We start from the raw sequence: 15,073 nt of genomic DNA, 5'->3' as shown, positions 1-15,073 counted from the left end.
TGTAAATTCATTTCCACATTTATTTTATTAGAAAGTGTTACATACATGTTGGCCAACACCTGTCCACTGCAACCCAACACTGACTTATTATAAACTGAGGTGAAAAATAACCAAACGTATTCCTTCATGGACTTTGTAGTAAGGAAATATTTTCAGTCACATTTTCACAAAAGTGAAAAGGCCTTGCAATTCGCTACTGACCATTTCCAACAATCTGAAAAGCTGTACATTTATCTCAGAGAACTACAGTATATACACTTGTGACCAGGATTTAACATAATAGGTGTTATCTGAATGCTTCATTACAGATGTCTAAAAAACCCAAACAATCAGCTGGATCTAGTGTGCAGTGTTTAAGCTTGTTTTTTAATTTTATGCTAATTACTACAACTGTTCAGTTTGGCAACTTAAAAATAGCAAAAACATAACAGCATCATCATGGTTGGGAGAAATAAAAATACTGATACACAGCTGTGAAACTAAAAAGTCATTTACCATAGCCATGTTAAAAAGGTGCTCGGTTAAACTAACTTCCAAGAAGCAGTTTGCTGTTGTTGGTGTCTGTTGGGAAGAGGTCAGGCAGGGCGGTGGTGCACACGGGTCTGCCCAGGACCACCACGGGTCTGAGGTACTGAAGCTGTTTAATTGCCAGGTCCCCACACCCAGCCAGGGCTTTGTCCAGGATGGACTTCAAGTTTTGGACTGACGTGAAGTCCCCAGTCATAGAGTGGGGCTTCAGCAGTGGGGAATGAGTGCGTCTGCTGCGGGTGTGAGAGATTCCTAGCTGGTTGTTCTCTTTGACAGAACAACTACGTCTGAAAGTGTCCCGCCGTTTTGCTAATCCTGTATTTTTGTCTTTTGGAGCGGTTTCTTGTATGAACTTAAGAAATGAAGACTCAAACCCCATAGGCTTATAGCCAGCAATGTCAAAAGCCCGTGGAGAAGCACTACGAGACTGAGAGTCTTTTACGTTTGAAGGCTGTTCAGACAGCTCGTTCATCCTTTTCAGGGGCTGGCGAACGGGAGGACTGGACAACGTTACGGATCCATTTAATGTTTTACTACCATCTTTGTTGCCCGATCCATCTTGGAAGCCCTCTTCAGTAGTGAAACGAAGTGAACATGGTGGTGAGAGATCAACAGTGACCGGGCGGAGCAGAGGCTTGATTTTATCCAAGCTCAGTCTCTCCTCTGGTTTCTGAGTGCTTGGTGTTCCTGCAGCAGCGTCTTCAGCATGCCCGCCTGTGCTCGGCTCACCATATAGCACCTCGTCTGCACCAACGAGGACACCATTTCTCTCAACAGGTGGCAGCTCCTGCTCTTCTTCTCCAGGGAAGCTCAGTGCATCATGATTGTCCTCATCCTGCGTGTCCCCTTTGATGGAATGAAGACTCACGGGTGCAGGCTGTGCCCCTGCGCTTTCCGACTCTGCTTGGTACTCCATTTTAAGAACCCCATTAGGGACGCACGTGCCTGCAACAGTCGGTCTGGCGGACTTCCTTTGAATGAGTTCTTCGAGCTGCTCGGCAGTAAAAACAAGCTTATCTTCATTCTTAAAGACATCTTCTCGGCGCATGTGGTGGACCTTCAGGTAGTGACGGTTCAAGCTGTGCATGTACGTGACGACAGAATCGCAGTCCTGAACCATGCATGGGTAGGCCACTCGCAAGCAGCGATCCTGGCACATCTGTAGTGCTTCTTCGTGAGATCTAAACACGTAACTGCTGAAACAATTTCTTTTCGCTCGCTTTTTCTCTCCTGAGACCTTTTTCTCTGCAGCACCCTCATCACCCAGTTGTTCTGACGTAGCTGTCACTTCAGGCTTTGGACTCTCAGCCTGTGCGGTGGGTGAACCAGGTTCCTCTTTCTGAGGACTCTCTGGTGTGACTATAAGCTTCTTTTGACACCCGGTAATAGACTTCTTGTGAGTGCTCTGCAGACGTACCACCAGCGAGTCGTACAACTCGCAGTGACTATAAAGAGTGTGCTTTTTAAGCGCACCGTCATGGCTGAACACTCTTGTGCAGCCGTCATACTTGCACCTTAATAGCTCAGGTGGTTGCGAGTGGTAATCACGAGTGTGACGCACTAAGCTGCTTTTAAGGTGGTAGGAAGCATTGCAGTTTGCAAAGTGACATTTGAACTGGGGTTGAGGTTCATCTGAGTTTGGGAGAGGCCTTTTTTTGGCAGGCTCTTTTCTCACTTCTGGACTGTGGTGCACATCAATATCTTTTTCCAACAAAAGCTGAGAGCGATTGTAATGATGTACTAACTGGAGGTGGCGCACAAGACCTCCCTGGGTGGAAAAAGCTGCATCGCAATTTTTTGCCACACAATGAAAAGGTTTACTGAACTTATCAAGTATATAGCACAGATTACTTTTGGCTACCAAGCGTCTTGTCGTTCTGACTTGCTGTGTGGTCTTATCTTCACTTTCCTGTCTCTGCTCATCTTCCTCTCTACCCTTTGCCTCATCTTCCCCTTCAGATGGGGAGTGATTATCAAAGTCTTTTCCATTTTCACTTATCGCTGTTGAGTTTTTGGTCTCTTGTTGGTGTTGCAACTTGGGGAGCTCTTTCTTTTTTACCTTTAGGCCGTGGTTTGTCAAAGGCGCTGTTAGTTTTTTTTTAGATTTGGACACTTTGTTTCCCTCATGCTGTACAGATGTTACACTAATCTGATCTACGCAAGTCTCACTCATGTTATGGAACTGAATATAATGGGCCCTCAACACGTGTTTTTCCCTGTGGCTCTTGGAACAAAGGTGGCACACGTAAGGCTTAAAACAGGTGGTTTTCAAAGAAGTCAACCTTTTGGCCTGTTCAATGGTACGGCCATGTCTGGTGTTATAGTGGCGCAGTAAGCTGTAACTTTGAGCCGTTCTAAAGCCACAACTTTTCATCTCACAAACATAGGGCTTAGCACTGGCTAGTGATTCACTACCACCTTCCTCAGTGGTTGCTTGTTGAGTGAGGACTTTAACCTTTTCCTCTGAAAGATGTGGTCTCTTCTGAAGCAAGACAACAGGGGGCTTTGCCATAATTGCCTGATGAAGAGATATCTGAGACGTGTTTGAGTCCACGCTGGACTGAGTGGGTTCGTTTGGCAAACTGTCGGAATTCAGGTCCAGTCTACTGAGCCCGATGAGAATCTCTTTGAGAGCATCGTTTTTTGTTTGAAGGCTTAAAGAGTTTGTTTCACTGCTTTTGGGATGAGTGGAAGCTTTTTTTTCTTGGCAAGTGTCCACAGGTTGAAATGGAGTTGGGTCGTTTTGTCCCTTCTCTTCATTCTCCGGTTGATTTTCAGACTTTATCCATTTGGACTTGGATCCCTGCTCATTGTCATGTTTGTGTTCTTTGTTCTCCAGTTTGAGATGTTCTGGGTGAGCACATTTAAGATGTCTCTGGACATCTCTGGCTCTGGAAAACGTCATGCCACACTTCTCAAAGCCACAAGTGAATTTACTTCCATCAAAACACACAGCCACCAAAGTCATTGTTGCTTTGGGCTCTTTGACGTCAGATTCCTGCAAGGAGGAGGAGCAACTCACTGACGAAGCATTCAGGACGTCTCCATTTACAGTGTCAGATTCAACTGACTTAGTAAGGCGAATGGCTGCATCAGTAACAGTCTTAAAAAGTTTCCGCTTTGCCTTCCTTTGAGCCTCAAAGTCCTCTTCAGAGAAAGTGATGTTGTGTGTTGACAGATGCTTTATAAATTCCTTTTTGGACAAGTAATACTTTCTACAGTCAGTACTAGAGCAGGTAAATGCCGCATCTCTGAAATGCTGTGCTTCATGGTGATAGATCTGTCCCAAGTCAGAGTATGTGACATAACAGCCTTTGAGCTGACACTGGTAGTTGAGCTGATAGCCATGGGTTTGCTTGTGTGTGACAAGTTCATTGGAAGTATTAAACTGCGCACCACAGCCTATAACCACACACGCGTAAGGCTGATCACCATAGTGAACTCTTATATGTTTGCGATGATGGTAAGCTGAGACAAAATGACGTCTACAGAAGACGCACTTTTCCCGCTTGTCTCTCATCTGGTGAAAATATTTCACGTTTTCATCACCTTTGTGCTCCGACTTTAAGTGGACATACAAGTACTTGGAATGTTTAAAAGTTCGTGTACATCCAGTTCCTGGACAGGGATACTCATCCCTGTTCTGCAGTTTGAAATGTTGGTCGATGTAATCAAAAGTTACATGCTCGTCGCTGTCCACATGTTTCTCTGTCCCTGTTTTGGCTTGCTGCACAATATGCTGCAAGACATCTGGATCATGGGTGGATTTGTAATACAGCATTAGAGAAGGATCGATGGTGATCTCACCCGGTTCAACGTCGTCATCTTCTTCTATCGTTTTCTGTACTTCCTCAGTCTTGGCATGATTTTTGACAAGATGTGTTTCACTCTCAATGTGTTTTTTAATGTGAGGAACGAGTTTCTTCCGACTCTCGAACTTTTCCAAGCAAATAGGGCAGGGGTGGTTGTTATCCTCTGCATGTCTTTTTGAGTGGTGAATTACTTGGGTGTCCGAGATAGACCTTTTACAAATGTGACAGCAGAAGTTCTGTTTTTTTGCCTCAGAATCACCTTTGATGTCTGTTTGGTTAATAGACTGTTTTTGATCTAGCTGTTCATGACTGTCAAGACCTCCATTTATCCCATTTTGGTGCACCGATTCTACTTTAACAGTGACTCCCTGCAGCTCATGCAGTTTATCCTTCTCAACGGCCTCTTCCTCTTCCCCTTCTGACTCTGGCCTCAGCCCCAGAAGGGAGATGCAGTGATATTTTAGAGTTTTCCAGTCCCAGAATTCGGGGTCAAAAGGCCAGTAAGCTTTCAGTGCTAGTAGCAACTCACAGCGTAGTGAGTTGGGAATAACCTCACTGTCCTGGTCATACTTTTGGTCTGGGCGCAAGTAGAGCTCCTCAAGACAGCTGAAGGCTTCCTGAGCAGGGCCAAGCAGGAACTCTGTGAGTTGGCAGGCACGCAGAACCTCAAGGTCGTCTGGAAGAAGGCAGGACACCGTCTTACAGACAGAGATCTTCGATTCCGAGTCATCCTGCTTTGGAAGTTGAAGGGCTTTCACGCAAAGCTCTACCGACGCAGGTATCCCTGGTTCCTCCGCCTAAAAAGTGATATGAAGAGTTATATTCCCATTATAGAGTGCTGGGAAATACAAAAAAATACCCTGTTACACTGGCTACATAAGCCTCTAAATACACTGCTAAAAAAATTAAATTAAAATTAAATTAAAGGAACACTTTGAAAATACATCAACTTCAATGAAGGCAGCAGGGGGCTCATATCCATACTGATCTACACTGATAAGGACTGGTTACTGTGTCAGGAACAAAAGGATTCCACATCATTTGATGAAACTGAAAATGATAAACCTACAAAGTGCTGAATTCAAAGACACCCTGAAAGTCAAAGTGAAAAATAACAGGCACGCTAGTCCATTAGGCTAAAATTTGTCCTCCCAGATCTGGGCCAGGGCATCAATGAGCAGGGCATCCAATCTGTCTCATACATCTTTGTTTTCACTCTCCAGCCAAGTAAGAAGTAATGCAAATATAGTCTGCCTGCCCCCATAATGCCAAACAACTAGAGCTGGGCAATATGAGATTTTTTCATATCACGATATGTTTTTTTCATTTCAGGCGATAACGATATATATCACGATATAAGCCAAATAACTATATTTGTAAGATTTAAATGTGCCGTTGCTCACAAGTAAAATGTGAAATAATCAGCAGCTTGTTTTTATTTAAATATTTATTTCCCATAATAAGTTCAACAGGGTAGATGTACTTAAGGAACATGAGACTTTTTCAGATAAATAAAGGCAAATATTACAAACTACACAAAAGGCAGCCGCTAAAGCGTTTAAGTTTCAAAATAGAACAAACGAAACAGACTACTAAATTGTCAATTCCACTTAGAAACAAAATATTAATTCTAAAAATAAATCTTAGTTTGTTTTACAGAAGAACAGACAAAACTGACTAACTTTTGTCAATATCAAATAAACTGAGAACTAAAAGGAAATTCTCAATCTCTCCTTGTTGTATAGCTTAGCTTTTCAAACAGTTTTAACAGTTACTTTAGTCTGACAAAAGCCAAATGACGAATTAGCGCTTCCAGTCAGAGACTGAGGCTACGTCCACACGTACACGGGTATTTTTGAAAACGGAGATTTTCCGTTTTCGTTTTAAAAAATAATCCCGTCCACATATAAAGGCAGAAATGAAGGAAACCGCTGCTATGAACATGCCAAAGCAGCAGGTGGCGCTAGATTCCTAACCGTGCAGAAATGTTGGCCAATCAGAAGTCTAGAAGCCTCGGTGGGAAAAAGTAAACAAAGCTGGGGCATAGAAGCAGAACCGAGTCGTATGTGTGGAGGGACAGTAACTGTGTGTATATGTAAGCATTTAAACACTGCAGAGAGTAGAATTAACAGTAACAGTATTGTAGAAATTCATTTCACCGAAACAATAACGTGGCGCAGTGTGACGCATGCACCGGTTTATTGTATTTCCAGACTTGCTTTCGGCACAATTTACAGTGCACGCTACTCTATTTTTTGTCAGACTTGAAATAGCCGAAATACCTTCACACTACGGAACTTCTATGGCTCTTCCGTTCGACAATCTCTCCGGCGTTGGAACCATCATCTGTTTTCTCTTCGGTCACGCTCTGTTGATTTTTCTAGTCGGCACACTCATTTCCTCCATTACCCGCTGCCTGCTTCCCAAACAAACACACGTGCGGCTTGGCACTTGTGCTGTACGTAACAAGTCACGCGACGTGACGCTGCGGCTGTGATTGGTTCGGCTCTGCGCTACTTAATTTGGATTGGCTGACCTTTTTTTTTTTTTTTTTTTAAGAGGACAAGAGCGGCGAAGTCTATCGCGATAGTTTAATTTCTCTATCGAGTAAAAGTTATATCACGATACATATCGTTATCGTTCTATCGCCCAGCTCTACAAACAACCTGTTCCATTTTAGTATCACAAGTGTAAAGCACGGGTTTTCACACTCACCTCTGTCTGAATCACACGGACCAAGTAAAGCAAATGGTCGACTGTTTTGGCAATGGCACCTAGCTGAAGGCATCGTTCCAGAAGAGACACTGGTGAGGGGTCAAGCCTCCTCTGAAGCTTACTCCACAATAAAATCAACTCCCTTTAATTTAAAAAAAAAAAAAAAAGAAAAAGTTTACACATATAGTTGTTTGTGAATGCAAAAATTACCAAAGAATCACTTTCTTTTAAATAAATTCCTACATCAAGTCTAAAAAAAAGAAAATTAAAAGAGAAAACTTGTCTTTAAAGAGAGCCCACTCACCAGGAGCAGTAAAGACTCTGCTGCTGTAGCTGCTGTGTCAAGAAAGTTGTGCACAGGATGAACGCTGTATTCTCCTCCCCCTCTGTCTCCAAATTACACGTGATCTCAAGTACGTCCTTGCAGTCCAGTCTCGATATCTACAGGAAACATAATGTTGGCTGCTCAGCAAACAACGAAAGAGGCAACACATCTCCAGTCACTCAAAAAAAGTTACAAATGCCAGAAAAATCAACATCCATGGATAAACGTGTATCTTTTTGTATATTTAGTTTTATGTCAGTCATATACTACCACCAGAATATGGTGATAAAATGTTCTCCCAGTATGATTTAATACAAAATTTGCTGTTTTCTAAGATGCAGACCTTTGAAGAAGTAGTGCTGTTGTAGCTGCAGTACAACATTTTAAAATGTTTAAATGTTTCTGGAGGAATTTCATGACCCCATGAGGACAGAAAATAGTCTTAAACTCTAATGGGGTGAGCATGCCCTTGGAGGCATATAGAAAAAGCGGGGTAACTGAGCCACAGAGGCAGGAGCGCAAAAAAAAAAGAAAAAAAAAAAAAAGAAGATAAAGCACATGCAACATCTGGATAATATTCTCATACTAGTCCATCGATCCATCCATCTTCATCCGCTTTGTCCGGGGCCGGGTCGCGGGGGCAGCAGCCTAAGCAAAGAGGCCCAGACCTCCCTCTCCCCAGCCACCTCCTCCAGCTTATCCGGGGGAACACCAAGGCGTTCCCAGGCCAGCCGAGAGATATAATCTCTCCAGCGTGTCCTGGGTCTGCCCCGGGGCCTCCTCCCGGTGGGACATGCCTGGAACACCTCACCCAGGAGGCGCCCAGGGGGCATCCTTGTCAGATGCCCGAACCACCTCAGCTGGCTCCTTTCGATGTGGAGCAGCAGCTGCTCTACTCTGAGCCCCTCCCGGATGGCCGAACTTCTCACCCTATCTCTAAGGGAGAGGCCAGCCACCCTTCGGAGGAAGCTCATTTCTGCCGCTTGTATCCGCGATCTCGTTCTTTCGGTCACTACCCACAGCTCGTGGCCATAGGTGAGGGTAGGGACGTAGATCGACCGGTAAATTGAGAGCTTCGCTTTTACACTCAGCTCCCTCTTCACCACGACGGACCGGTGCAGCGTCCGCATTACTGCAGCTGCAGCCCCAATCCGTCTGTCGATCTCCGGCTCCCTTCTCCCATCACTCGCGAACAAGACCCCGAGATACTTGAACTCCTCCACTTGGGGCAGGAACTCATCCCCGACCCGGAGTGGGCACTCCACCCTTTTCCGGCTGAGAACCATGGCCTCAGATTTGGAGGTGCTGATCCTCATTCCCGCTGCTTCACACTCTGCTGCGAACCGTTCCAGTGCGAGCTGGAGGCCCTCACCCGATGAAGCCAACAGAACCACATCATCTGCAAAAATCAGAGATGAGATTCTGAGGCCACCAAAGCGAAAGCCCTCCGCCACTTGGCTGCGCCTAGAAATCCTGTCCATAAAAATTATGAACAGAACCGGAGACAAAGGGCAGCCCTGGCGAAGCCCATCACCCACCGGGAACGAGTCCGACTTATTGCCGGCAATGCGAACCAAGCTCTTGCAACGGTTGTATAGGGATCGAATGGCCCGTAGCAATGGGCCAGACACCCCATATTCCCGCAACACCTCCCACAGGACACCCCGAGGGACACGGTCGAATGCCTTCTCCAAGTCCACAAAACACATGTAGACTGGTTGGGCAAACTCCCATGCACCCTCAAGTATCCTGGAGAGGATAAAGAGCTGGTCCAGTGTTCCGCGACCAGGACGAAAACCGCATTGTTCCTCCTGTATCCAAGGTTCGACTAACGGACGAACTCTCCTTTCCAGCACCCTGGCATAGACTTTCCCAGGGAGGCTGAGGAGTGTGATCCCCCTGTAGTTGGAACACACCCTCCGGTCCCCTTTCTTAAAGATGGGGACCACCACCCCGGTCTGCCAGTCCACAGGTACTGCCCTGATCTCCACGCAACATTGCAGAGGCGTGTCAACCAGGACAGCCCTACAACGTCCAGAGCCTTCAGGAACTCGGGGCGGACCTCATCAACACCAGGGGCTCTGCCACCAAGGAGTTGTTTAACTCCCTCAGTGACCTCGCCCCCGGAAATTGGCGGGTCATTCCCCTCATCCCCAGACTCTGCTTCCTCCTCGGAAGACGTCTCAGTGGGATTAAGGAGGTCCTCGAAGTATTCCTTCCACCGCCTGACAATTTTCTCAGTCGACGTCAGCAGCGCTCCGCCAGCACTATACACAGTGCAGGTAGAGCACCGCTTTCCCCTCCTGAGACGTCTGACGGTTTGCCAGAATCTCTTCGCGGCAGTCCGAAAGTCTTTTTCCATGGCCTCTCCGAACTCCTCCCACACCCGAGTTTTTGCTTCAGCCACTGCCCGAGCCGCATTCCGCTTGGCCTGTCGATACCTGTCGGCTGCCTCCGGAGTCCCACAGGCTAACCAAGCCCAATAGGACTCCTTCTTCAGCCTAGTGGCTCCCTTCACCTCTGGTGTCCACCAATTGGTTCAGGGATTACCACCACGGCAGGCACCAACCACCTTGCGGCCGCAGCTCAATGCAGCAGCTTCGGCAATGGAGACGCTGAACATGGTCCATTCGGACTCAATGTCCCCAGTCTCCCTCGGAATGCTGTTGAAGCTCTGCCGGAGGTGTGCGTTGAAGATCTCGCGGACTGGGGCCTCTGCTAGACGTTCCCAGCACACCCTCACTACGCGTTTAGGTGCACCAGGTCTGTCCAGCGTCTTCCCCCGCCACCTGATCCAACTCACCACCAGGTGGTGATCAGTTGACAGCTCAGCCCCTCTCTTTACCCGAGTGTCCAGAACACATGGTCGCAGATCTGCTGATACGATTACAAAATCGATCATCGACCTACGGCCTAGAGCGTCCTGGTGCCACGTGCACTTATGGACACTCTTATGTTCGAACAGGGTGTTCGTTATGGCCAAACTGTGATTAGCACAGAAGTCCAATAACAGAGCACCGCTCGGGTTCAGATCAGGGAGGCCGTTCCTCCCAATCACACCCCTCCAGGTCTCGCTGTCGTTACCCACGTGAGCATTGAAGTCTCCCAGCAGGACAACAGAGTCTCCAGGTGGAGCACCCTCCAGCACCCCCCCCCCCAGGGACTCTAAGAAGGCTGGGTACTCTGAACTGCCACTCGGCGCATAAGCGCAGATGACAGTCAGGACCCGTTCCCCGACCCTAAGGCGCAGGGAACAAACCCTCTCGTCCACCGGGAAAAACCCCAACGTACCGGCAGCAAGCCGAGGGGATATTAGGATACCCACCCCAGCCCGCCGCCTCTCACCAGGGGCAACTCCGGACTGAGACAGAGTCCAGCCCCTCTCCAGGAGACTGGTTCCAGAGCCCAAGCCATGTGTAGAGGTGAGCCCGACTATATCTAGCCGGTACCTCTCAACCTCACGCACTAACTCAGGCTCCTTCCCCACCAGAGAGGTGACATTCCATGTCCCTATTGCCAGTCTTGGCAGCCGGGGGTCAGTCCGCCAGGGCCTCTGCTCCTGGCCGCCACCCGGCACACAATGCACCCGACCCCTATGGCGCCTCCTGCGGGTGGTGGGCCTGCGGGAGGATGGGCCCATGTCTCCTCTTCGGGCTGTGCCCGGCCGGGCCCCATGGACTAAGGCCCGGCCACCAGACGCTCGCCCTCGGGCACCCTCCCCGGGCCTGGCTCCAGGGCGAGGCCCCGGTGACCCTATCCCGGGCAGGGTAAACTGTTCCCTCGGTGTCCTTTTCATAAGGGTCTTATGAATCGCTCTTTGTCTGGTCCCTCACCCAGGGCCAATTTGCCATGGGAGACCCTACCAGGGGGCAAAAGCCCCCAGACAACATAGCCCCTGGGATCCCTGTGACACACAAACCCCTCCACCACGATAAGGTAGCGATTCAAGGAGGAGCTCATACTAGTCTGATTTATAAAATGTATAAGAGAGCAAACTAAAAACTTCCTCCTGACAAAACAACAACTTTTTTTTCCTTCACTGTATTATAATAATGAATGTTCTCTCTTCATGGCAGAGAAATTATGTTATATTTATTTAAAAGGCCATTTTTCCATTTCACTCTCTCACACACACAGAAAATGCAATAGGACACTCGATCTAAATATCACTGCACCGCTGACTCAAGTTTTCTTCACAGCTTTATATTTATAAAGTATAATAGCCTCTTTCTTCGCTCACTTAGACATTATGTGTGGAAATGTGAGCCGTTTGATTAAACAAAACTATTTTTGTATCATTTTTTTATCCCGAGTTCAAAGCTGTGTGGCTTTTGTATGAATATAAAAAAAAAAAAATGCCCAACATACTGACAACTCTGTGTGTGTAATAAAATTACACTTCTTTCTTTTCTGATCATGCAAATCCTATACCTAGTCTGCACTTTTATCTGAAACACTGGCGAGACACTGTAATCAAAAGAATAAAAGGAGACAGCATGTAAAACAAATCCAAACACTGCTTAGTAGAGCAGGGCGATATGGCCAAAAATATTTATCACGATATATATTTGAAAATTTGCGATAACGATATAACCGACGATATAATTGATGCGAGACAAAATACAACTCCACAACATTACTAGCGCAAAAAGACAACCTTCCATTTATTTTCACTTAAACAAGAAGCTGGTTTTTATGTACATTAAAGCTTTATAAAAATGTAACAGTGCAAATGCAAATTCCTTGCTGAAAGTTTAACCAAAAGGCATTTCCAGTAGAAATGGGCTGACATATCCTGAGCATAACCATATATAATATCCACTGAAGTTAAAAATAGGTGCTTTGCAACATTAAACTGCAGTGTGCAGTACGCATTTTTCGGACCATAAGGTGCACGGGATTATAAGGCACATTAAGCGAAACAAAGCAGTCAGATAAATCAAACTTTATTAAACTCATTCTTCTTGCTTCCTCCACTTCTGTACCATTGATTCATTAATGTTGAATTCTCTGGCAGCTGCTCTATTCCCATGTTGTTGCAGTATATTAATGACTAACCTCGTATTGTGGATGGATTATCTCAGTTGTTCTCCTGACTGAAGTTTGGTCCGTTTACAGCATCCTGCCATGCGATTGCATTTGTCTCTAACCATGAAGAACCTTCACGTTAACTTTTATAAGTGGAAAAGTGTTAGTGTTCGTCCTCCAGCTTCACTGTTTATGTTATGCTAACATAGCTGTATCGCTAGCGATCAAGTAGCACATCATTATATACCAGCTAGCCCAACTTCAGTAACCCTACAAACGTCACTGCTGTTTAGTTTCCTGTCTTCATTTATGTTGGAAGTGATAGCAGAGCTGTACGTTTGATTTTTTTCAGAAATCTCTCAGTCAGAACATGCAATATCATGCTTAGGTAACTAGCGAAACTAGCGAGCTAACTTCCGCTAGCTTCCTGCTAACTTCTAACTCCGTTAAATGTAATAACTTTTGTTTTCATGGATGCCTGGAAGTTAAACTTTATAGTTACACCTGGTAAAGCAGCAATGCTGATCGTTTTATTAAAGATGAAAGAATTTAGACAGTTTTTAACTCTAAGTGATGCTGCAGTGTTGTTTGACCTGAAGCATACGGAGTTTAGGACCCAGATTACTCCCAGATTTAAGAGCATCTTAGTCCGACAAATATGACAATGACAACGGCCGCTTGCATGTTCTGCAAAAAAATGTGCTTTGTTGTGTATCTGACGGACAAACACCAAACCAGTTCCACATCACGGAAGTTGCACCATTTTTACAAACCAATTCTGGTTCATCTGTTTCACTCAACAATCGGCCATGTGCGTATGAAAACAAAGGCACTGCGCATGCGCGTTTTACTCCCATTCTATCGCGATATTTCATTTTCCTATCGTTGCCTAACATTATACCGGTATTACCGTGAACGGTATAATATGGCCCAGCCCTACTGCTTAGTACAGGAATTATCAATAGTAACTGACAAAGAATAATTATTATGCTAAGGTTCTTCTGTGTGCACATGGGTTAGATTTATGTACAAAGAAGCAGGCTAAAACACTTTTACAGCATACAATATAATGCCAAACTGAAACTAGGCCACAAAGCACCCAAATGTTCTATCGGCTGGAGGATTTTCTGAGTCCTCCAACTGAAAGCCAGAAAACTGAAAGCTCAATTTGCATGTGGGTTTGAAGCTCTATTTTTGGAGTCAGTGCAGAAAACCCTTATGAATAGGTAAATTTTTTACACTCATTCTAAAAAGATTTGACTTGCAAATATGCCCCATTTTTCTTTATCAGCTAATATCAGTTACAGATTGCTTGTGTATGTGTGACTGAATACTAAGAATGGATGCTTTTGTCTGTCCTCTGAAAGCTTTGGGAGGCCATCAGTCGTGATCACCTGGCACACATTCTGTGTCACACTGAACGCTTCTTATATTTTTGATACTCTTCACGTTGGTTTGGTGAAAATGATAAATGTAGAAACTCATTAATTAATTTACTGAAACACCCAAAAGTCACCAAAGCAACCAATCCCAGCTCACAAAAAGAAACTGCTGGAATACCTCCATTATGGCCTCTTCGTTGGGCAACAGGTGACAAAGCAGGGAGACATATGTCTGACGAAACGTGGCTTGATTAGAAAAGGTGCTGCATTCAGTGCAAGCTTTGGCCAAAACCACAGCTTTGGCAATCTCGCCCATCTTTTCCAGATGTTTCACCCGCATCTCCATGAAGCCCTCGCCCTCCAAGCTGATATATGCATTAACTAAAGACAGAATTCAAACAAAATCCAAGTCACAAATAAAGAAAAAGCCAACGTAGTTCTAAGTAACTATAGTTTTCAAATAAAAAGAACCTAGTTGATTAGATCCTAACCTTCTTCTGGGTTAGTCAGCTGCCCGGTGAGGAGAGATGTAAGGACAGGGTTGCTCCATGCCCCTCCCTCTCCTGTGATTTGGAGTAATGCTTGAAGGTCTGTGCTTCCATACTGTAGCAGGGTATCATGGGCAATCTGCACACAACACAAAAATGGTAACGCTAAATACAATAACATTGTTCGGTCAGCATCTTTATAAACATTCATTTTCATGAATACAAAAAATATAATTATTAAGGGCTATGTTCCCTTTATGGAGGCAGCAGTGCTGCTTTCTCTCTGTTGATGTGTGATAAAATGATAAATGAACAACTCAAAAGGCTGTCACAGTTTGTGATTCAGCACAAGCGATATTTCATTATCTGCTCTACACCAAGCGAAACGTTTGTCACTGTTCACATCTAAAAAGGAAAACAGGTGACAGCTCAGCACAGCCTGGTTTAGAATTACTTTTTCTTTGCTGACAAGTCTGTCTGTAGAAATTAAGACTTTTTTTCTCCTTTTTGAAATGTCATCAATCAATCAATGTCATTCAGCATGTGGGTGAACTAAACTTAATATAGTGACTTCGCAGCCCAAAATCTAGTATCAAAGAAAGTAAGAGTACTTAAAAACCTATATGAGACTTCAGCTACAGAGCTATTACATTCCCATAAATCTTCTCAGTATGTCACAGTTTTGCTCAGCTTGAACATATTGAATCAATTTAGCAACGTATTCTGCCAACTCTTCAGTGCACATTTGCCACAAGAAATCAAGTCCACAGCCATGCGACCCACTCCATGAGACGG

The 15,073-nt window shown here is 45.3% G+C and overlaps 2 protein-coding genes across 2 annotated transcripts in view; both read right to left on the bottom strand.

The window, feature by feature from the left end:
- rlf (RLF zinc finger) overlaps positions 1-15,073 on the bottom strand; it is a gene marked incomplete at its 5' end in the record, with an annotated part of 26,812 nt that continues 11,739 nt past the window's right edge. Inside the window, 5 exons of the mRNA XM_082516086.1 lie at positions 1-5,137; positions 7,056-7,197; positions 7,360-7,496; positions 13,969-14,171; positions 14,282-14,417. Coding sequence (XP_082372212.1) covers positions 527-5,137; positions 7,056-7,197; positions 7,360-7,496; positions 13,969-14,171; positions 14,282-14,417 — 5,229 coding nt within the window. The 3' untranslated portion in view covers positions 1-526. The remainder of the gene's footprint in view (positions 5,138-7,055; positions 7,198-7,359; positions 7,497-13,968; positions 14,172-14,281; positions 14,418-15,073) is intronic.
- Positions 9,920-13,534, bottom strand: LOC309695439 (craniofacial development protein 2-like; the record flags this gene model as incomplete). The annotated part of the gene is made up of 2 exons (XM_082516091.1): positions 13,182-13,534; positions 9,920-12,525 (listed from the first exon to the last, which is right to left on the bottom strand). The coding sequence occupies exon 2, from the start codon at positions 11,174-11,176 to the stop codon at positions 9,920-9,922; it is 1,257 nt and encodes a 418-aa protein (XP_082372217.1). The 5' UTR covers positions 11,177-12,525; positions 13,182-13,534.

Source organism: Aulonocara stuartgranti (genome assembly GCF_965226115.1).
Source record: "Aulonocara stuartgranti genome assembly, chromosome: 19".
In the NCBI taxonomy this organism is placed as follows: Eukaryota; Metazoa; Chordata; class Actinopteri; order Cichliformes; family Cichlidae; genus Aulonocara; species Aulonocara stuartgranti.
The sequence above is the reverse complement of the archived record's forward strand: the minus strand, read 5'-3'. Positions and strand labels throughout refer to the sequence as shown.